Here is a 23,999-nt window from a genome sequence, read left to right as displayed (position 1 = left end):
ACTGTTTATTACCAGTATTTCTTTGTATAATTCCATATCAACATAACTGAAATGTTAAATATCTCAAATAAGTTTTCTCAAACAGCATTTATTACATTGATAACTGCAACCTATTATAAGACCTGGGTCACTCAAGGTGCCCCTTTATCAAAAAAATGGACTGGTCCTAAAACGCTGGCTGGAATATGGGGCCCACCACTCCTTTCTAGGATTCGGTCTTAAAGGGATCATCATGTGTATGTGCCAGACTTACCTAGAAGGATGTTCATGGCAAAATTGCTTTGAAGAATTAGAAAGGAACTGAGATAACTGAGATATTCTTGGGAAATGCTTGAGTAAATTACTGTACATCCAAACAATGGAAGATTATGGAGATAGTAAAATTTTTGTTTCAGAAGAGCATTTAATGATATAAAGAAATGTTCTCTACATATTAAGTTTTTTTAGAGTAGATTACAAGCTATATGTATAGTATGTTAGAGATTTTTGTTTTACAATGAAACAATGGCCATATATATATATATATATAATATACATATAATATATATATTTATATATAAAATTGCTCTAATGATGAAATGATGGGTAATTTTTTCTTTTCTTGTCTCATTTTTCTATATAATGAGTATGTATTACTCCAGGTGCGAGTCTATGCCAAAAGCATCTCCCAAGAGCTTGTTCAAAATGCAAAATCCCAGGCCCCACCCCAGATCTGTGGGCTCAGAATCTGCATTTTAACAAAACTCCCCACACCTCCACTCCCGTGATCTGTATGCACGTTATAGTTGGAGAAGCTCAGCTCTCTATAACTCAGCACAAGAGAAAAAAACTGTTTTAAATCAAGAAAGGACCCAGGCCATGACAACTGGGTGCCCTTTACTATTTGGAAGTGAATTCTGAGGTAGAGCAGAAGCAATTCCCACCTTCCAAAATCCAGAATCCTCTAGAAAGGGCTTAACATTTCCACATTTTTCATTTCAACAATGGGGCATGGAGCAGTGACAAGTCCCCCCATCTCCGTTCCCTCCCCCGGCCACAGGGCCACAAAGCCCGAGCTCTGAGAGTCTGCGTGAGGGAGAGGAACATAGATTCCTCAAGAGCTGCTATTCAAGCCATTAAGCAGCATGTGCCAAGGCTCCCCCCACAATTCTGGGTCAGTCTCCATTAAGCTGCACATCTGGCTGTCACACACTCTTTTGTGGGCACAGCTCAATGGCAGCACTGATGTGGCTTCTCCTCAGGGCCGGCCCTACAGTGGCCTCCCTGTCCTCCCAGCATGTGATGTCATGAGCACAAATGTCCTGCCAAACATTTAAGATGTTGCAGTTCACATTGTGTACATTGTATAGAGAAACACTGACGGGCAGATTTGAAATTTAAAAAAAAAAAAAACACACACGCAGGGCCAAGATACAACCAAACTTTGTTCTATTGTTGTTCCAAACCACCAATTCAGCACAAATATGTAACTTGTATTCGTTAAGTACACAATCTTCTCTTTTTTTGTTGCTGTTGTTGCATCTGGCATCCCTAGATGCAGAGATTTCCTTGAAACATTTTTTCTCTAATTTGGTGGCTATCATATTCTTGGAAAGCATGAACACAACCAGTTCATTTCAACCCAAAGATCCCCTGAATGTAGTCTCTTCAGAAAAGGCCAAAAACGGAGAAAGCTGGAGGTATGTCTCAAACTGATCTCTCCTCCAGGGACCATCAAAGCAGATAGAGGGTGGCCAGCTGCATGATCAAAAGGCATGAGGAAGAGGTCCTTCCTCTCACTGTTGCTCAAGTGGGGCAAGAGGACCATCGCATCAGAACCAACAGGTGTGCAAGCAAAATGCAGATTCCTGGGTACCAGCCCAGAACAACTGAGAGGTCTCTGGAGGTTAGGAGAACAAACCTGCATTTTATCTGACCTCTAGCAGTGAATCATAAATGAGAGTAGGAGGGCTTCAGAATTAGATAGACTTAAATCCAATTTTACTCCCCTCTAGGGGCCATATGAACTCAACAACCTGAATTCTCTACTTCCCATGTTCTTCTTTATACAGTGCGGACAGTGGGGAAGATTAGAAGTGTGAAAGTCCAGACACAACAGGTCCTGAGAGCATGAATTCCCTTTCCCCACTTATTCAGGTAGAACACAGTGGGTCTGCTATTTTACCTGTGATGGGGGGGGGTCACTGTTTTCCCCGGGCGACAATTATTGTCACTGTATCACCAGGTTCCAATGGAGCTCTACCAAGAACAGACAAAATCATCAAGACTGACTTCCTCTTGCTGATGGCTGTTATAGAACCTGTTGTTCTATAGCTGCACTGTCCAATCCAATAGCCACTAGCCCGTGTGGCTACTGAGCCCTGAAGTTGTGACTAGTCCAAATGGAGACATGCTGTAAGTGAGAAATAACACACTGGAACCCAAAAAACGTAATACAAAAAGAAGGATATAAAATACCCCATTAGTAATTGAGTACATATTAAAATGACAATATTCTGGATATATTGGATTAAGCAGAATATATTAAAATTATTTTCACTTGCTCATCTTTAGCCTTTTAATGTGGCTTACAGAAAATTCTAAATGACATATGTGGCTATATTATATTTCTACTGGACAGTGCTGTTCTGGAGGAAGAGCTACCCCTCCATCCTTCCCTCCCTCTCTAGCACAGATAATAAGACCCAATCCTTTAGTTATGACCTACAAAATGGGATTTCCTAACTAAGCGGGCAACAATCAGCTAGGAGAGATTTGGAGTGTCTCTTCTCTCACTGCACAGAAAAGTGGGCTCATGTAGTGTACGTACCCCCTCAGGTGAGAAAGCAAGCAGCAGCCTCAGGGAACGGGGCAGCTGAGTGAGTACATACATCCTTATGGGGAGGAGAAGAACCAGCTGAAACACTTGAGATTCAAGCCAACAGTGCTAAGGAGAGGGTATGTGGGGCCTTGTCCATACCCACTGGATGCTTTTGCCCCATTCAAGCTCACAGTCATTACACCCTGACAAGTTTTTATTAGAGCAAGTCCTCTAATACAATTACATAACTTATATCCTTATAAAACCTTATCATAACTAAGCAAACATTTGGGTCAACATGAAGACTCTCTCTTCTGCATAAGTAATTTAGAAATAGTTAGAATCACCTAATGTACTCAAATACCTACCAAAATGACTAGCCCAAATGGATATTTTCAAAGAGGAAATGTTTGCCTATTACATTATCAGCTAATGAAATTAATATTTTCAGAAAAACACCGCCAAAGTAGATTGTAATCTGTGTTTTTTAGAGCAGATTCATAAGTTAACAGTTTCCAGAATAGAAAGCAAACAAGAATTAACTTGATATGTCTATCTTTATCTAAAATCTCCAAACATCTATGTGCATTTGTTTGAGGAAATTGCATATAGATATTATCACCAAAATATCCAATATAGGGAGTTTGTTTTATACTTTCCTTTATACGTAGTCAGTTTCTTTACTAAGTGTTCAAAGTAGATGAAGGCGTTTATCTGTGTAATGCTAGGGACTTGGTTTCTTATTATTTATGTATGACTCAAAGTTGCTGTAACCTCACTCCACTAAAGAAACCTACAGAGCACCAAGATTTCACGTTTATGACCACACAGGACCACTGTGGTCCAGTGAGTAAGACTAAACGTTTTTATTCAGGGAGGCGCAGAAATGCCTTGTTCATGAGTCACGACCAGATTCCCTATAAATTACTAGTAGAAATTAATGAAATCGGTGAAAATTGATAGATGGCCCCTCTGGACACGACAGAATATGGAGGCCACTTTTGCACACAGTCTGTTATTTTATTGCACGGGTTTCACTTAAAGAACAAAATGCACCATCATTGTTTGGAGAATTTGGGGTCTTGGATACTGATACACCATCAGTGTTTACACCCGTAAAGCCAAATTCAACAGCATGATTTATGTTAAACAACACCACTGCAAGATGGCTAACAAAATGAAAATAGAGAAAGGGGAAAAAGCTTTAAAAATGTGTTAAGTTGAAGCAAATGCAAGTGTAGGATTAAAAACTACATCATACAAACCCAGAAATCAAAACTATTTTGTGGTACGTCAGTTAGAGTTATATTCGCTTGGACTGTTATTTATCATATAATTAAAGCTTATTTGGTTCATTTCCTTCATACTGATGAACTGAGAATTTCAGGAAAACCATGGTTATAAAAATGATCAATCTTGAAAAAGTATGTACAGATAAATGTAAAATCACAAACTAAAAAATATCCCCACCCTCACCCTCAACTTAGAAAAGGGAAGTTTCCCATGGAGGGAAAGTTCCACAATCCCCTCCCTCCCCACCACACATCCCCGGTTCTATTTTTCTCTATCGCTTATAACTAAATGACCTTGGAGCAGAAGAGGAGGGAGCGAACAGAGAGGCATCTTTATGAGGCTCCCATTGTCATCTGTAACAGTTTGAAAAGTGTCTTTTATTTCTCTCCCTACACTCAATTCAGCAATGTTTGCAAGATATTTAAAATTTAAAGAAAGAGAGGAAATACATATACATATACATATACATATACATATGCATATATATATATAGGTGAACAACAAAGGAATGTCCAAGAAAAGAGCTATTAATGGGCAAAACCATGAGAAAAGTGTGTGGGCATTTTCTGAACTTAAGATCTCTTTTAAGGCAACAAATGGGGAGGGGGTATTAAGACTAAAAATTGCCAGACGGGATGCTTTTCTACAACTTTGGCTTTGGAGCCTGGCAGTGGAGTGGGCTTCTCCGGCCTGTGGCAAGCAAACCCCGGGGCCACGGGCCCAGGATCTGCAGCACCTGGGTGGGCAGGCAGCAGCCCTCTTATACGTGGGCACTCTTGGCATGAGTCGGGGAGCTGGAGCCCGAAGAGTAGTAGAAACGGTTTTCACCAAATGACTGGGCATCTCCAGCGCAGCAGACGATGACGCAGCCACCCACGAGGCACAGCACAGCCCCGATCCAGCCCGCATAGAGGGAGTAGCCAAAGCTCACAATGGTGGTCTCGCGGTGGGCGCACACGGGGAACCAGATGGTGGCGACGATGGCACAGAGAGCTGGGGAGACAAAAGAGAGCTGTGACCAGGCATGCCTGTCCCACACCAAGCACAGCGGGCAGGCTCCCCTTCACTCCACAGACACGCTCCCTTAGCTTTCAGCCAACTCCAAAAAGCTCCGTACACACAACTCTGCTCCCAATCCAAGCCCATAGGTTTGCATCTGTTTAATAAGACAATCCAAAGCTGGGTCAAACTGCTAGGTCCTTTATTTTTTCAACATGCGGCAGACACCAAAGAACTCTAAAGTAAAAGCCCAGAAATAAATGACTGAAGCCAAAAAATGGGTATTTGCGTTTACTTACGTATCTTCACTTTATGTATCTATACTTAGAATTCTATGATGACTCTTACCTAATCGTATTATAATTACTTCTTTACATGTCTATTTCCCATGCCAAGTCCTGAGTTTCTTGAAGGCAGGGGCCACGTCCTCCTTATGCTTGTAGACTCAGTGTTTACCTCACTCTGAGGCACAGAGTATGTGCTCAGTACACACCAGCTGAATGACTAGATGGCCTGATGTATTTGGAAATGAGAGACAAAAGGATGCCCACCTCATTTTTCCACTCTGTTTTCTCAGTTTGGTCAATTCATATTACAAAGACCTTGAAGAAGCTCCGAGAGTTCTCTTACCGTGGTGGACTGTTGCCAGACATCAGTCGAGTATTGGCTAAGAGTCTGAGTTTGTGTTACACTGTTTGCAAACACACAAATAATGCTCGGAGTAAAAGAATTCACCCGTGCAAGGATTTTATGGTGATGATATCTGTTGTGATGAGTCACAATGGCAGAATTTTATGGTCTTCCACCAACCAGCCTAATTTTCAGACTTGGTTTAGGTTTTAAAGAGCAGGATAAGAAACAGCTTCTGCATCATTTAGTTCTTGCCCTCCTCCTAAGCAACGTAGCAAAACAAGGACAGGCAGGAGCCTATGAAAATGTTAAAAAAATATTTAAACCACTACATCAGCATTGTCACATAAGGCAGTCACAAGCAACAGGGGCTCTTAAAAGCTTCTCATGGGGCTAGTGAGATCAAAAAACCGTGTTCTGAATTTTAATTAATTAACATTTAAATAACCCCATGTGGCTAGTGGCTAATGGGCTGAACAGCACAACTCCAGGCAAAGGAACTCCATCACATCCTGTCATCTGATTTCTCACAGCCACAAGCAGGAGAGAAATTTTAGTTGAAGCTTGAAATTGGGATGACCCATTAAAGTTGACAGATCAAGAAAATAATCGTGATGAGGTTGCCAATCATTAGCCATAGAGCCTTCGATAAATTCAAGGCAGGGCACTGCGACATTTGCTACCTGGAGGATCCTTGTCACTTTCAACTCAGCAAGCGTTTCTGATGGAAATCAGAATTTGATAGAATCACTCACACTGAGTGATTTTCTGACTTACCTCTATGCCCACAGAGAAGAAATATAATTTTTCTTTAAACAGAAGCACTCAAATCTAACAGCCTCATACATTAGTTCTAAACTGAAGAGAAGATTGAAGTCTTACCCACTTGGAAAGACCACTTCAGCCATCTCAGTGCATTTGTGTAGCTTGTAAGAGGCTCTTGTTGACAATAAACTAAGCCCACCCCACAAGCTGGGCATAAATACACATAGACAGATGTGATTCCTATTATTAAAAAACATAAATCCCTAGTAGAAGTTAGAGGAAACAAAGCTAATTTGGGGGGTTTTAGTTGCTCAAATTGGCTTTCTAAGAGCCTAAATTCACTCCATTAATCATGAACTATTCACTACTTCAGAAGTTCTTATAAATTACGTAAGAAGCAAAAATCTATCCATATATTAATGGCTTCATTTTTTTCTTAAAGAGTAAGAACAATCATGCCAAGTTCTGTAATAGGTTTGTATGAGATACTATGTGGTGATATATTGTCCTTCCGTGAACGAGTGTTCTCAAAAAGACCAGTATCAACTGAATCTTCCTTTCCAGCCTAGGGCCTCAAACGCCTGAGATACAAGGAAAAAGTCTTTTTCTCTCTTCCTCCAGCCACACATTCCAAATGCTGCCCTCACTGAGAACGGCTTGGCTACTGTCAGAGTCATACCCTCAGCAAGACACAGAGAAAGAAGAGAAAAAAAGAAAGTATTTTTTCTGAGTCAGGACAAGAAATAGAAACTCCTTCAGAGTGTTTCAGCCAGAGAGAACTGTGCTAGCTTCTTCATATCAATACACAATCCAGCTACATACCCCTAGACCCCCAAAGGGGGGCTGGAGCTCATTCTGCTTGAGCAAAACAGCAACCTAGCAAGGGTTTCCAAATACGCAAGCTTGATTAGAAGGAAAAGGTGGGGAGGGAATAGCTGAATTCCATAGGAAAAAAAAATATATCTGATTTCCCAAACAACTGAATTGGTTCAATTCAACTGATCTTTCCCATAAACAATTAGCCTGGTTTCAAAACAGCTTCTGGTTCAAATTAAGTTTTATATTTTTCAGTTACTTCGTATTATACATACAGCACATACACACACACACACACACACACACACACGTACAAGGATTCCCCACACTTCATGTAAACCTAACTCAAATGTAGATTTGCTGCAGATTTTATAAAATAAAGATATATATATATGTATCTTTATATATATAAAGATACATATATATATATATAAATAATATAAAGATATATATATATATAGATATAGATATATAAAGATATATATATTTATCTTCCCCTCTATATATATAGATATATATATATATATATCTCTTCCCCTCTTCCTAAGCAAAATAATGAGAGTATCTTCACATGGGGAAAGAATCTGGCTTAATATTCCAAAAATAATCATCAGTCTTGATTTCAATTGTTTTAGGGATTTTATTCGATTTTAATTCACTAGAAGAAGGAAACATCAGGAAAATGTCTGAATGCTTAAATAATGAACCTAGAGGACTGAATGGGGGAACAGGTGGATGGACGGATGACAGTCTCATTTCAAGTCTACTTTCCACTTCAAACACATCAAAACTGACTTTCCAAATCATAAAACTGTAATGTGACTTTAACACACTTAAAGTTACAAGCTCATGATTTACCTCATTAAATACTTCCTTCTTTTATAATCCATGCAAAACAAGGCAAATGAGCACCAGCAGGGTCACATTATTTCCTAGTAGATAAATGAACTCTGGGTGGATTCCTGTGGCTCTCAAAGTTGAACCACATCAAAACCACTAAAAGATGACAGGCCTCCACACAACATGAAGGGAAATGAGAGGTTCGCTGGAAACAGTGACCTTCAAGTGAACTCAGAATGAAGAATGTTTAGAAACTAAAAAAGAAAAGTTTACTCAATTTCAGCTTGGTTTGAAGGGAAAGGGGGATGTTTCCATCAGTGAAGTTAAAATGCAAGTTAAGTCATTACTTAACTAAAAGATGTGAAATATTAATAAAACTGGCAATAATTTTTGGCTTTTTTAATGATATAGAAGACTGGCTAGATTTATTTCTATTTGCAGACACACACACACACAGAGTTTATAATGCTTCTCCCAATTATTTGGAGAAAATAAAGAAAATGTTTTCCTAAAAAAGTCAGTTATCCATAAGGCAAAGAAAATTGAAGAAAGAAAGAGAATCTTCGTTGCTTTTCTTTTCATGTCAGCACAATGTATTTTTAAAATAAGTCTCTAACAGTAACTCGGATTTTTCAATCTATTTCTCCTCTTCTACCTTCCAAAGATGCAACAGTTAACTGTACATGGGGGTTGGTGGGGGGGAGCAGGAATCTGTCATTTGGGAGGGAGCAGAAAGTGAAAATTGAGAAGAAGGAGGAGGAGGAGGAAGAGGGAAGAAGAAGGAGGAGGAAGAGTAGGAGGAGAAAAGAAAAGAAAAGAATATTAAAGAAAAGAAAAGAAAGAGAAGAGAAGGAAAGAAAGGAAAAGAAAAAGAGGAGGAGGAGGAGAGCAGAGAAGAAGAAGGTTTCACTGTGTAGACACAGATTTTTCCGGACTTGGTGCTCTCACAAGTAGAACTCCCTGCTCTTCATGGAATAAAATTGTTTGCCTCTTTTGGTAAGTTTCAAATAATGTAATACAATGTGTTCATTAGTTCATAGAATACAGCCTTACTAAATTAACAATGATCCTCATGTAGCCAAACACAGAAAATAGTTGGAGAGGGAACTGTAGAGCAATGAGAGGTACTTGCACCTTTTTATTTCTTTAGGGATTAGATGACACATAGTAACATAGTTAAATAAACGTGATGAAGTTAAATAAAATTAGTAAATGTGTGTTTGACTTTCAAGGCAATTTAGAGAGAGAGGGAAAGACTGACAAAGAGGCCCAAAAAGGCAGAAGAGCCCAGATTCTGTTATTTCTTCCTTTCTCCAATGAACACCTCTGATTTCAGGCTTTGTCACTTTCCGAACTAAGAACTGACAGTACCTTTAAAAGCATTATTTCTAGCACAAAGAAATATTTCCATTAAAATCACATAAATTACTCTGAATGATATAAGTAATACTGGAAGAAAATCTTCCTTGATATTATATCTGAGATTTGCTTCAAAAAAACGCTGGGGACTGGAAGAAAAAAATACATAGATGAAACAGATTAGCCATGAGTTCATCATTATTGAGAATGAGTTTGGGTTATACTATTTTTTCTACTTTTGGGTACATATGAAATTTTCCACAATAAAAACTATTTTTTACATCTCTCTCCCAAGGCACCTGGGTGGCTCAGTCATGATCCCAGGGTCCTGGGTTGGAGCCCCTTATCAACTCCCTGCTCATTGGGAAGCCTGCTTCTCCCTCTCCCACACCCCCTGCTTGTGTTCCTTCTCTCACTGTCTCTGTCAAATAAATAAAATCTTTTAAATAAATAATCAATCTCCCTCTATTTAAACATTTGACAATGCACTTATTGCTGCCTTCTACAACTGATGCCATTATATGATCTAAATAGCAACTAACTTTAGCTTTGTTCCAATTAACTCAAGGCAACAAGATTTCTAACGAGCTGTTGGAGTCGCATTTATTTGTTGTGTCCTGATAATCTGAATCTAGAAAAATTGTAGTTTTTCTTTTTTTTTAAATTTGTGATTCTCTAAATTTTTACTTAAGAAAACATAGCTGCCAAAGGACATACTCCTCTTACACAACGACTTTTATGAAGATCTAATACTTAAAACAATCATGAGGTCAATGGAATATTTGACTATGTTATTTTCCTGGCCTGCTGTCGACATTTTTTCCTTTTATTTCTATTTCACACATCATTATCTTTTCTTTTCCCATAACTTTTTTTAAAAGCTGGTCCTGTGGTTATTTGTTAATTTTTTTTTATCGCAGAACTTAGAGATGGGAGAGACTTCATAAAGCAGTTAATTCTTCCAAGTGTACCGACAGGGCCATTTTAAGTCACAACCATACTAAAGATCCCACAACCTTTCCACTACCCATACGAAATTTGATTTACATTATGAGCTTGTTTGTGTAAAGCTAATGAGTTTAGAGAAAGGCTCTTTCCATCTATTCTCTTAAGACTCCAGGATTGAGGGCATCACTATTTACTCCACATGGAAGGGTGGCCTTTCCTAGGACATCTGATTCTGCGTGCATGACAAGATCAATCTCTCCCACAGTTGCAAACAACCTTTATTTTATTGCAATTCCATTACTGACCTGTAAGTTCCAAGTTAAAACAGCTTTTTTTTTTAAACAAAATACGATTCCTAGGGCCATAATTTGAAAGAGGAGGAGAGAAAATGAGAGGAACCCACGGAAAGAGGAATATATACTTCCTCTCCTTCCATTCCCTACCCCGTCTCCCCAAGAAACACCCCAATCAAGTACTTTCTAAGTCGCAGTGAGGTGAGAATGAGATCAGACCGGAACTGAGCCTGACCATTTTTAGGTGGATAGTTTAACATGACTTCTTATGATGGGATGGGCAAAAGAACTCCCAACTATTTATTGATCTGGTTTTTACAAAGTAAACAATGGAAATGTCTCCACTAGATCAGGAGAGGACCTAGCATTTCCAGGAACAGCTCCCTGACTCTCCTGACCAGTGTCACGTATGGAGATTACCCTGCAGGAATCAGACATGATCAAAAGAATACTCAATGGCCCTCTGGGTCTCTATTTCCTCTATGGTTAGAGGACTGATATAGCAATGACAATAGCAACCATTTGCTGAGGACTTACTATGTGCCAGACACCAGGCTAAATAATTTGCGTACCTCCTTACACTATTCTTACCAACCTCAGATATAAGCATTACCTCATTTCATATAAAGGCTCAGAGACATTAAGTAACTGCCCCAGTTCACACAGCTGGAAAGTAGGAGATCTGAGGTTCCGTACAGTTGGTCCCACTCCCAGTGATAAGATAAAGCAGCTCAGGGCATAGGCACCTCCTGTCTTGGTAGGGGCTCTTGAAAAGACACAGATGAGATTCACCTGGATCCATCCTAGCTCTGGGGAGTCGGCTACATCAGGCTCCCATTCCTTCCCCCAAAGCAGGACCAAATCCTCACACCATTAAACTTAAAACTATTGAGAAGATAAAGTTATTGTACAACAGAAATGATTTTTTAAGCTTGTGGAAAAATAAAATTTTAGGGTCAGGAAGAACTGACTTTAATTAATAGTGCTTACAGTTTCCATACCCAGATTAGCTTCGGTATTGTTTTCAGTTCCCAGGCCCCAAACTCCCAGTGCTGCCCAGTCCGTTTTGGTCAGGGACCACACCTCAACTGGGGCATCACTGGTGACCCCTAGGATCCAACAAGGGCCCAGCACTGGCTTCCCGGGGCGAGCATTAGAAGCCAATCCCAAGCAACACAAAGGGAGCTTTCGCTCGCTCTAGCTCCTCCCACCCACCGCCAACAGGGGAACCGAGGCGTTAGGCTCCAGAGAAGACTCAGAGGGGCCAGCGGGTGCCACGACTGGTTCCAGTCAAAACAACATCCAACCTGAAGGCAAGCCGTGACCCACTGAGAAATAAATCCGACAGGAGCCATCAAAGAGGCAGCAGGTAACACTGGAAATTCAAAGCTACAAGAGGGTAGGGGGTGGCATGCTCACTCCACCCTGATAGCGAGTGGCCAGAAGGCTGCAGCCACCCTGAGAGAGTCCGAGCCCTCAAAGGCCCTCCATGTGTTCACTCCAGGCAGTAATGGGGGACTAAGGAACTCACACCACTGCCGGTCCACCTCACATTGCTCTCCACGATTCTGTGCACATATACCAACCAACCCACTCGGAAAAGGTAAAGAAAAACTTTAATTCAGCTAGGAAGTTTCAGACAACTGGTTGTTACTGTTCGTTTGATAAGCCTCATTACTCACTCGGACGATTCAGTTGTTTTTAGGGTTTTTTTGAATACCAACTCATCCATACATACTCGATTTTATATCTTTATTTTCCACAGGGTTTGTGTTGTTTTTTTTTTTTTTCTTTTCCATATATTCTCTTAGTGGATATTTTATGACTCTCATACGGAAGGCCAGAATTTCTAAAAATGAACACCTAACCCAACAAATTCACCTGCTGGGTCTGGCATCCTCAGAGACAGAGCGAGCCTCACGTGAGGCAGGTAACAATGGCAACTTCCTAGAATGAGAAGGGTTTCCTCCTGGATTCCGCACACCAATTTACCTGTAGAGCTTTGCTCTAACTGTTGGAAAGGGAATTTGAATGTAAAGATCTGACCTCCAAAAACGCTGTGACAGAGGACCCTGTGAGTTAGGGGAATCACCTGGTACTGATTCTGTATTCCCTGTGGCACTCCCACACAGATTCTTTGTGCCTGGAACCAAAATGTCCATGCCCAGATTCTTCTCCGGAAATGACAGTGGTCCTCTGGTCTTTTCACTCCTGTTGCTCAGACGCACACACACCCACACAAGCCCCTCCTCTGAATTCTCTGTGGCTTCACAAATCCCTGAAAACCTCCATCCCTTTGCAGTCTTGTGAAATAGCACCCCTCCCTCTCATGTCCCCTTACCTCACCAAAGTCACTGTGGCCAACCATTACTTAGTGGCACTGACCCATGTAGAACGCTGACCCTTCCCCTTCCCCTTCAACATCTAGTCTGATACCAGTTGAGGGATGGGAATTCCTGGACTCAGGAGAAGCTGAGGCTATGCCTAACCCACAGACAGACCAGCTGCTATTCAGGAATGTATCAGTGCACTTTGCAACAAGAGCTGGCGTTCTTAAAATTCATTTCTTCTATTAGGACTTAAGATATGCTGGTGGAATTAGCGTTCAAGAAAAAAGTAGAATGAAATGAAATCACTGAAAAGAGCAGAGCTAGAAGGAGCCTCCCTAGGTTGTTAAACCCTCTGTGTGCAGGTGCAACCAGGAAAACTGAGAGAGCTCATGCCATTTCCTTGGCCTGGGGCCGTCCCCCCATCCTCCCTTCAATCCATGATCTGACTACCTTCTCTTCGACCCTCAACACTCATCACTGGGATCCCCTACTCTGGGAACCTCCTCCAGTCTGGCTCAGATTCCTTCCTATGTGTGTGCACACCCTCTGCACCATTTTTAGATGAGCCCATGCCACACTCTATCGAGATGTCCAGGGACACTCAAAGCAGAGAATGCCTTTCTCCCCCTGTGTCCTCAGTGCCAACCATGATGCCTGGCCCTCAGATACTCCATGAGTCCTTACCGAATAAAAGATTAAGGGACACCTGCCTGGCTTAGTCAGAAGAGCATGTGACACTTGATCTTGAACTTGTGAGTTTGGACCCCACATTGGGTGTAGCAATTACTTAAAAATAAAATCTTAAAACAAAATAAAATAATTGAATCATCAGTAGTGATCTACCACCCTCTGCATCTTTCTTTTCTCTTGCCCTCCTCTTTCTCTACCCTTTCTTTTTTTTTTTTTATTTGACAGAGAGAGATCACAAGTAGGTGGAGAGGCAGGCAGAGAGAGAGAGAGGAGGAAGCAGGCTCCCTGCCGAGCAGAGAGCCCGATGCGGGGCTCGATCCCAGGACCCTGAGATCATAACCTGAGCCGAAGGCAGAGGCTTAACCCACTGAGCCACCCAGGCGCCCCTCTACCCTTTCTTTACATATTAAATGAAGGTCTCAACTGTAACTACAAATAAGAATCACCTGGAAGCTTTCAAAAAACCCACTTTGCTTGGCCTGATGCCCAGTAATTCTGAATGCTGGGATCTGGGCAGAGGTGTTCACAAGAAAGGGATTCCACAGTGAAGCCTGAGTGAGTGGACAGCCACTGTGTCACTCTCTCCTGTCCCCTGGTCTCTCTCTTAAGTATACCCTCAAAACCCTTTCTTCCTTTTGCTTTTTAATTTTTTTCATGTCCAGTGACCCCTGCAGACATTACTTATCCCTCTGCCTCAACAACCCATGAAACATAAAGAGATACACATTACGGGGGGTTTTCCCAGGTGGATACACCTGGCTGTCTTTCCCATGCCTCTTAAACTCAATGAAGCAGCAGCAAGATCTGAGATTCATCAGGTTCGCTCCAAGCTGGGGTGCTACATAGAGAGCTCTCTTACCCAGCAGAATAAGCAGTACGCCAGCCAGCTGAGCCCGCCTGTACTTGGCCACACCAGGCTCATGGCCCATTCGAATGCAAGGGAGAACCGTCAGCAGCAGGAGAATGGCGGGCAGCCCCAGGACCGAGGCTGCAATCATCAGGGCTCGGCAAGCCTGGACATAGCCTGGACACAAGAAAACAGACAGGAGCATTAGCCAAGGGTCCCCGTGGAGCCTACACCATGGCTCAAGGGAATTCAACATCATCCGCCTTCTTCTGGCTGCATTCCAGGACTTAGCATGTAAATGCTGTCGAAGATCACTTCACATCTTCAACTTTTTTTTTTTAAGATTTTATTTATTTATTTGACAGAGATCACAAGTAGGCAGAGAGGCAGGCAGAGAGAGAGGGGGAACCAGGCTCCCCGCTGAGCAGGGAGCCTGATGTGGGGCTCTATCCCAGGACCCTGAGACCATGACCTGAGCCAAAGGCAGAGGCTTAACGCACTGAGCCCCCGGGGCGCCCCACATGTTCAACTTTTAAAGTGACCAACAAGGGAGGCTGGAGGCTGGAGAGACTGAGTGGAGACTTCTGGCTCCCAAGATCTAAGGGTCCAAGAGTCCAACTACACCATTACATCACCTTACCATTACATCACCTTACAAAAGAGTCAGATTAAAACTCAAGCCCTCCCAGATGCCTTCTGTGATGGTCTGTGCTGATTCCAGCCTGCTGCTGATACGTTCTGCCTGGGTGACTGCGGGCAAGTTACCAAGGGCTCTCCTCATTGATCATGAAGAAATGGTCATAGTGCCTATATCTCTCTAAAAGAATTCAACTAAGATTAAATTAGTTAACTCATGCAGTGTTTAGAACAGTGCCTGGCACATATGAAGTATTCCAAAAAGATTAGCTGTTATTATTGGTATTATTTCTCTATGGCAGTGCCATCATTTTATCTTCGGGTGTACGAGGTGATTTTGTCCCTAACCATGTGCTTTTAATTCCCATTGTATATAGTGTGTGGTCCTAACTGGACTAAACTAAGACTCTGGATTCCTCTCTTGGTTTTTCCCCAGACACTGCTGTGCTCATGAATCCTGACATCTGCTGATGGTCAGGCGCCATCTCCTGCCTCAGCCAGTCTCCTGGGCGTGTTTCCACAACCATCAGCCATCACTTTAAAGCCGTCTCTCCAGGGACGCCTGGGTGGCTCAGTCAGTTAAGCATCTGCCTTTGGCTCAAGTCATGATCCCAGAGTCCAAGGATTGAGTCCACATCAGGCTCCTTGCTGAGCGGAGAGCCTGCTTCTCCCTCTGCCTGTTGTTCCCCCTGCACACGCGTGCCTTCTCTCTCTCTCTCCCTCCCTGACAAATTAATAAATAAAATCTTTACAAAAGAAAGGAAGGGAGAGAGGGAAAGAAGGAAGAAAAAAGGCATCTCTCCCTCCCCAAGAATTCCTAGAGGACAGACACCTGCCTTGATCTTCGTGGAGCTAACACAGTCCCACAGCAGATGATATAAACATACAACTATGAAAAAAAAAAATACAAGTATGAACGAAGGAATAAGAAGTTGAATAATAAGAGTGGAGCAAAACCAAATTAACTTTATGCTGTCACACAAAATGCCAGGTAACAACTTCATTAAGAAACAGATTATAATATGTGCAATATTTATGTGAAATAAATCTGACAATATACTGGCAGAATATGGCAGACTTAAATGTGTTGTTTCTCATTAAAACACTCTCCTTCCTCCAAAAAAAAAAAAAAGGAGGGGGTTGTATTTGTTGCTCTCCCTTTTCCACTCAGAGGGAATTAGGGCTAGTGGCCTGGGGGAGGCAGAGTTAGAGACCAAGCCAAAAATGAGCCCTGATTTCTGCCTCACACACCAAGACTCTAATACCAAATCTGGCCAGCCTGCCCTGTGCACCAAGCCCCAACTGCAACACTGTCTTCTAGCAAGATCTAGTTTGCCAGAATTCAGGGTTACTCTTCTAACCACTGCCCATCTCAGCTTCTTTAAAATGAAAGTTAAACAATCAATCAACTGTCTGTTGACTTGAAGACCCCCCTAGGGAAGAGCCAGAGGATTCTGCGGCAGAACCTCCGACCGAAGTCCAGTGCCCCTGCAGCTTATAGGAAAGCCAAGGTGAAGACAGGAGAGACAGTCAACTAGTAACTGAGGTTCTGAAATTCACAGTGCAGGCTGTCAAAGTGCTCAAGGCCAAGGCCATGTCTGAAAAATCAAAAGATGGAGACCGAGATCTGTTCCTATAACCACCCAAGTGCAAGGTAGGGGGATAGCAGGAAGGATTAGACCCTCCCTAAAATGTACTCCATCTGTAGAATGGTCTGTTCTCTGAAAATAAACCACTTGACTCTGGATGCTCAGGAAACTTAACTTTGGGGGAAAGAAAAAAAGAGTAATTTTACAAAGAGTATAGTCAGAGTCCTACAAATACCATTCCCAGCTTTTAATAAAAAAATTACAGCAGCAATTTATGAAGCTTCTACTACGTCAAGGGAGGTTTACATTTCTTATATCATTTAATCCCCCAAAACCACTCTGAAAGAGAGGTGGTTGGTTTCATTTTGATTTTTAAAGAAGACAACTGGGGTTCCCAGAGATTACTAGTAAATTGTTCTAAATTATCCAGATGATGAGCATTGGCTCCCAGAGTCTAACCCAGGTCTACCAAGGCTGCCATTAAGTGAAGGCGAGTGCAGATCTGGGTTCCCGGGACCTCTGTCATTCTGATAGTTCAAAATGGAGTAGAAGCGGTGCCGATATGGCTCAGTCAATAGAGTAAGTGACAACTGATCTCGGTGTCATGAGTTTAAGACCCATGTTGGGTATAGAAGTTAATTTAAACAAACAAAAAAAAATTTCTAAGAAATGGAAAAGAAGATAGTGCTTGGCAGGACTGACATGCACTGTGTGTACCAGCTGTATTCCAGCATCAATGCCTGGTACAAAAGATGCAAAGAGAGCAGGATGACATCTCTATCCTTAAGGAATTTATAATGTGGTACAAAAACTTGACTCACAATGAACATAAAGTCGAAATATGCCCTGATGATGATAAGGCTCAAATACCAGGGCAGCAAGGAGGAAGGGGAGATTGATTCCAACTACAAGGACTCAGAAATAGGAGGCACTTGTGGGGAGGCTTAAAGTGGGGAGCAAAGTCCCCAGGGAGCTAAAGGCTCCCCCAGCAGATGGCACAAAGCCAAAGCCTCCCAGACTGGCCGTTGGGGCTCAGTTACTCCACTCATTAAGGAAACTAGGATAGGCCTTTGACCAACTGAGCCTTCCAGGCGCCCCATTTTTTTTTTTTTTTTTTTTTTTTTTTTTTCAGGAGAGGCCTTTAAACGGGTACCATCAGGATTCGTGGGTGGCTCAGGTGATTGTCTTCAGCTGGGGTCATGATCTCAGGGCCTGGGATGGGGGCCCCCCCACAAGGCCCCCTGCTCCCTGAGGAGTGTGCTTCTCTCTCTGCCCCTCCCTGTCCCTCCACCCTTCCCCCAGCTCAGGCTCTCTCCCTCTCCCTCTCTTTCTCAAAATAAATAAATAAAACCTTTAAAAATAAGTAAGTAAATAAATAAATAAATATGCACCATCCTCAAAGGCTAGCAGGAGAGAAGACAATCGTGAATAGGCTAAATCCACTGGCAAGGCAGAGATAAAGAGCAAAACCCCGAAGGGGAGCCTGCGACCCAGCCAATCACCGAACTGGCTCAGGTTTACATCTGAATTGAACCCGCTGCCCAGAATTGTTCACGGGGAAGCAAGTGAAGATGGGGGCTGGGGGGAACGCCAGCTGTCGTTGGAGGGGGTGGAGGCCAGACAATTCTCTCCTCCACCCTCTCAGAGACATCTAGGTGGGAGCGAGCGACCCACGGCGGATCTCCCCCGGCAGGATGAGTGCGCCCTCCGGGAGGCAACACCCCTTCCCTATGAGAACCGAGAGGTGTAGACGCAGGGAGGAGAGCGGACCTACGCCCCCACTGCGGGGGGCAAGGGGTGGGGAAAGTAAGACAGGCCCCCGGGTCCACGGGAACCCACCTGGTGGAACTGGGAGGGCCCAGACTTGGCCAGGACTCCTCACCAGTCCCACGAAGACCTGAGAAACTCAGCTTGTGACTGTTCAGATGGCTGGAATGCTAGCTTTTCTCTCCTCCTCGCTCTGCGGGTGGGATCTAACTCAAAGCGGGGCGGGGGGGGCGGTGGGAACCTTACAGTTCTTCCGACCCACCGACGGTGGGAGCATGGGGTAGGTGGGGCGACAGTTATTAACATGGATAGAGTTCCAAGTATGTGCCCATGTCTCAGTTCAGTAACTTCTCAGGGTGGCTCGGCCTGGGGCCACTACTATCATCCCAAATTCCAGACAAGAGAAACTGAGGCTGGGAGAAGTTAAATTCAGGGCTGCCTAATCCCTTTAAGACAAGGTGGGACTGAAGGTGTCAAAAATGTGCCCATCAAGGCCTTAAAATGTTTCTGGGATACGTTTCTGGGAAACGTCTAATGAGCCCATCCCCAGTCTGTCCCGAGAATCAGGGTTAGGAGCAGCCACACAGAGGTGGGGTCCTTACCCGGCAGGATGAGGATGTCCACCAGGGGCTTGCAGTGGTACAGCCCCGTGGCCATGACGCAGTCGGCCCACAGCCCCTTGGAGCCCAGTTCGTCCAGCTTGCGGCAGGTGGGGATGGTGTAGCCGCAGGTCACCACCCAGTCATTAGTGGACGTGGTGACGATGATGCCGATCCAACCCACGAAGCTCGTGACGAAGCCCACTACCTGCAGGCACGTGGCCACCATCGTGGCCGCCACCCTGGCGTCCCCGGGCCTAGCCCCTCACTAGCTGTGCCCGCGCCCGGGACTGGACGGCGCCTGCCCGGGTCCTCTCTTCCCCGCGCTCGCGAGCGGCTGACCGGCGACTGCCGGCTGCGGGACGCTGGAGGAGGCGGCAGGCCGGGAAAGGCTGAGAGCCGCGCTCCGACGGCACTATGCGTTCGGCGGGGACAGCGGCGCGGCTGGGCACTGCGCCCCCGCCCCCCTCTTTAAACCCAGTGGACCCGGCCGGCGAGCGCCAATCGGCGACGGCCCGGGCGAGCCGGCCAATCGCGGGGTGGGGCCCTGGGTGGGAGGTAGGGGGAGCAGGGTTAGGGAGGGGGGCGCTGAGGCCTCGGCTCTCAGCCCCACGTCGCGCGGCCCAGGTTGGGAAGTAAAAGAATTCGTTCCAGGTCCAAGAAATGGAGAGAGCGTCAGGCGTGGGCTCTGTTTTGCTGCAAATTCTCTTCTTGCCGCCGGTCTCACATCTCTGTCTCGGGGTCTCCTCTTCGCTCCATCCCTCCTCTCCTCCCCATTCATCTGTCTTCCCAGCTGAGAGCAGGGACTGTGGTCCTCGAAAGGGCGCCTGGTACGGTTCCTCCGCCGCCCAGAAGAGTAACAACGGATGGGCTGAGAATTGTCCTGAGAAACAGAGGCAAAGCGTCCAGCATTCCAGGGATACTAGAGGAAAGAAAATGATCCTTTACTGTGGGTGACAAGCTCACAGGTGGCTGTGGCCATAATACCGGTGTCAATAACAATAGCAGCTTATACAGCTGTACTGCCATGTACTACGTGCGTGCGTTTATATTCCTGTATCACATCATTCTCATAACAACCCTCTGTGATAGGAACAAATGTTTACCTGTAATAGGCGTGAAGAAACAGCATGAGAGGTTAAATTGCCCAAGGTCACTCAGCTAGGAAGAGGGAGAGGTCGTGGGCCCATCTCACTTTCCCTGGTTAACCATTCCTCGGCACCTCTCCTGATTATCACTAAAAGGCTCAAGTTCCCCATTTTGACACATTCAAAGCTTGGCAGACTGTAAGTATCTGCGCTCCACCGAGAGCTCCGCCTAGCCTAGAGTGCGCATGCTAGGAGTGTACCCTCCTATCACCGTCCCCTTTAAGCCTCCTTCTCTCTATGCATCAAGTAAGACCCATTACATGTCTTTTTTTTTTTTTAATCATGCAGAGAAGTCCTTCTCAGCTGTGTTTACATTAAACTGTTTCAACCCCCTTTGATACATTTGGCTTATCTTATTATATCCCTCTATCAACAATCATGAGATCTAAAGATGAGGAGGGTTTCAGCAGACAGAAAAACTTCCTATTTGATCCTCTAAATCTAGATCTAAGATACGGATCATAAATCACAGCCACTAAGCTTCCCCATATCTATGCTGGGTGTCAGGGCCAATCCCGGATCTTCGAGGGAAAACTAGCCTGGAGGAAAGCCCAAAGAAATCCAGCGCAGGAACAGAAAAGGCTGACAAATAGATGACAGAGTTTCAAGCAGGAGAGCCCACAACAATCGCCTGGAAAGCACAGTGGTAACAATACAGACTGGGCGCCTGGCTTCAGATCCTGGCTCAACCACTTACTAGCTGTGACACCAAGTTGCTTCATCTCTCTGGGCCTCAGTTTTCTTATTTGTAAAATAGGGATGAAAATAGTGGCTACCCCATGGGTTTCTTGATTATTATGTGAGTTAATACACATACAGAACTTAAAACAATATCTGGTACAGAGTACATGCTCAGTAAACCTGCATAATGATTCAGAGCTCTCACTTCCGCACTCTTATGTTCTCCCAGCATTCATACAATTTGATTTGTGGAAACTACTGTAACAGAAAATGTCTGTTTTTTGAGGAAGCCGTTGTATTTGGGAGCATTTTGTCAACCTGGATGTTTTCAGATATGTCCTCACAACATTTTAAAAAAAGAGAGAGCGCTTTTGTATTAAGAACAATAGAAAACATAAAACCCATGCAACATCAATTCATTGAGAAAGCAACTGTGAAATCTGCACTCTTGTAATTCCATTAGCATTTAACGGTCTAACAACAAAGATTCGACCAATCAGAATTCAACAACGTTCAGGTCACCCACAGGTCACACACACGGATGTATTTGTAAAGCCAAATTTCAGAACTCAGACACTAAATGGTAGAAAGAGCTGTCAGGTTGTTAGGATCTTGGAATGGAACCTCCTGAATTTATATTCCATTTTTATCGCTGTGTTGTCCCTTAACCTATGTAACTCTCAGGTTCTCCATCTATAAAGTGAGAATAGCAGATGCCTCACAGGGTTATTGTGAAGGTCAATATACAAAGAGGACTTATACAAAGTTTTGTGTATGTGTGTATATATATATATATGTATATATAAACACACACACATATATATTATAAATGTTAACCACTGTTAATATAGTCATTGGCAAAATGGATCAATGGAAAATATGAATTGCTTTTGATAAAGACTAAAGCTAAAATAATTAGGCCATAATTATCATTATCTATTAACAGAAGAGACATCCTAAGATGAATGTCTAAACAATCAGATGTACAAAAGGCCACTGAAGGAAGACCAGCAAAGTGTAACCTCTTTGAATAAATTAGCCACAAATAAAGAGAGAATATGTCCCTTGGAAAGGAAGTGGGGCAGCATGGAAATGCAGGAGATGGTATAGTGGCGAGACTCCAAATCTCTCTGTACAGTGAAGTCCCTGAAGCTATTTTCGCTGAGGAACTTTTCCGAAAATCATCCACATTCCTTGGCTGTGGTGACTCTTCTCCCCAAGCCTTCCTTTTGATTAAAAAATGACTTCCCACATAGCATAACTTAATAAACTGATCTTCCTAGTCTACCACAAACCCAGGTACCATTTTAGTTACAAAAGTCAGTTTCTCAGAGTCCAGTCACCCCAGATAATTGTCAACAGTGGGACCCCAATACTGCCAGACAAGGTCTATCCAATAAATTTTCTCTCAGAAAACTTTGTCTTGCCAACTCCTCACATTTCGACTGTATAGCACAGAACTAGTAACATAAAGCTGAAATCTCATTCCAGGTCTTCCAACCCTAAGTCCAATATTCTTTCCATTATTGAAAGTGTAAGAAGGATCTTTCCTTCCTCAATCTTATTCAAAAATAGGGGTGCTCAGTCGGCTAAGCGTCTGCCTTCAGCTCAGGTCATGATCCCAGGATCGAACCCAATGTTGGGCTCCCTGCTCACTGGGGATTCTGCTTCTCCCTCTCCCTCTGTCATTCCCCCTGCCCATGCTCTATCTCTCTCTCTCTCTCTCTCTCAAATAAATAAAATCTTTTTTAAAAAATCTTATTCAAAAATATGTAAAGGAGAGCGTGAGAATGACGGTCACTGACAACCCCACAAGTGTACTGAACAAAGACAATGCCCTGGTTATCTGTTCTACCATTTCCACCTGAACATAGTCAGTCACATGGCCTGCGATTCAGTTAGAGCATGAATGCACATGCCTTTGGCAAGCTGGTTTGCTGGCAAGCTGGTTTGCTGACAAGCTGCAAAAGCCGACATAGAAAGCAAAACTTGGGCCAAAGGAGTGAGCTTGCAGCGACTACTAGTGGTTGTCTTTTATCATTGCATGGTTGGTAAAAACATTTTCTGTGTAAAGTGGCCTATGACTTGCAGAAAAACATGACTAACAGCAACTTCCCACATTCCAATACGCAATCATTAGCCCCAAGTGCAGTATACACTTCTCTGTAAAAAGCTTTCCTCATAGGGACGCCTAGATGGCTTAGCTGGTAAGCCATGCAACTCTTGATCTCAGGGTTGTAAGTTCAAGTCCCATGTTGAATGTAGAGATTACTTAAAATCTTAAAAAAAAAAAAAATTTCCTCACATATTAAGAAATATGCTTCTCTTTAGAAAACCAAACGTGAAAACATAGGACATATACGATACCACTTAGGTGAGATTATTCATTTAAAAAGTAAACACTTCTAGTAAGACCCCCTTTAAAAAGATAATTCCTCTAGCTGTAAAACAAAATTTCAAAGACACACACATTTTTAGAAATATTGTAGCACAAATTCATAGTGTAAACAAATGTCTCCAAACATAGACTTTAAATGAAATGCCTGCGAGTTTGGGGGTTTTGTCTATTTTGTTGATCACTGAAATCTGAGTGTGGCCCAGTATCTGGCAGACACAGAGTCACTCTGTCCATATCTCTTGCATGGAACTGATTGAAATATTCTCCCAAAAAAGGAGAGACTGCATTTGCAAGCCTCCAAGTTTCACTAGGATGCTGTCTTAGTCTGTCCCGGCTGCCATAACGGAATATCATAGACTGGGTGGTTTATAGACAACAGAAACATTTCTCACAGTTCAGGAGGCTCGAAGTACAAGATCAAGGCACCAATCAGCAGATTCTGTGTCTGGTGAGAATCCTCTTCTTGGTTCATAAACGGCAGTCTTTTGGCTGTGTCCTTAGATGATAGAAGGGTCAAGGGAGTTCTCTGGGGTCACTTTCATTAGGGCACTAATCCCATTTAGGCGGCCTA

At 43.3% G+C, this 23,999-nt stretch overlaps 1 protein-coding gene across 1 annotated transcript; it reads right to left on the bottom strand.

Annotated features, from left to right (window-relative positions):
- Positions 1-3,799: 3,799 nt before the first annotated feature.
- On the bottom strand, positions 3,800-19,656 carry CLDN11 (claudin 11). The gene is made up of 3 exons (XM_032847935.1): positions 19,205-19,656; positions 14,623-14,787; positions 3,800-5,086 (listed from the first exon to the last, which is right to left on the bottom strand). The coding sequence occupies exons 1-3, from the start codon at positions 19,428-19,430 to the stop codon at positions 4,854-4,856; spliced, it is 624 nt and encodes a 207-aa protein (XP_032703826.1). The 5' UTR covers positions 19,431-19,656; the 3' UTR covers positions 3,800-4,853.
- Between the last annotated feature and the right edge of the window lie 4,343 nt (positions 19,657-23,999).

Source organism: Lontra canadensis, unplaced genomic scaffold, assembly GCF_010015895.1.
Source record: "Lontra canadensis isolate GAN:19392208 unplaced genomic scaffold, GSC_riverotter_1.0 scaffold196, whole genome shotgun sequence".
Taxonomy (NCBI): Eukaryota; Metazoa; Chordata; class Mammalia; order Carnivora; family Mustelidae; genus Lontra; species Lontra canadensis.
Note: the sequence above shows the minus strand (reverse complement) of the source record. Positions and strands in the feature narration are given on the sequence as shown.

Bases quoted from the DNA above. Each gene is read 5' to 3' on its own strand.
- CLDN11 (XM_032847935.1), bottom strand. From the start codon at position 19,430: ATGGTGGCCACGTGCCTGCAGGTAGTGGGCTTCGTCACGAGCTTCGTG. The intron at 14,788-19,204 runs GTAAGGACCCCA...TCTTGTGTCCAG, and splicing joins GGACATCCTCATCCTGCCGG to GCTATGTCCAGGCTTGCCGA. The intron at 5,087-14,622 runs GTAAGAGAGCTC...TTGTCTCCCCAG, and splicing joins CGTACTGCTTATTCTGCTGG to CTCTCTGTGCCATCGTCGCC.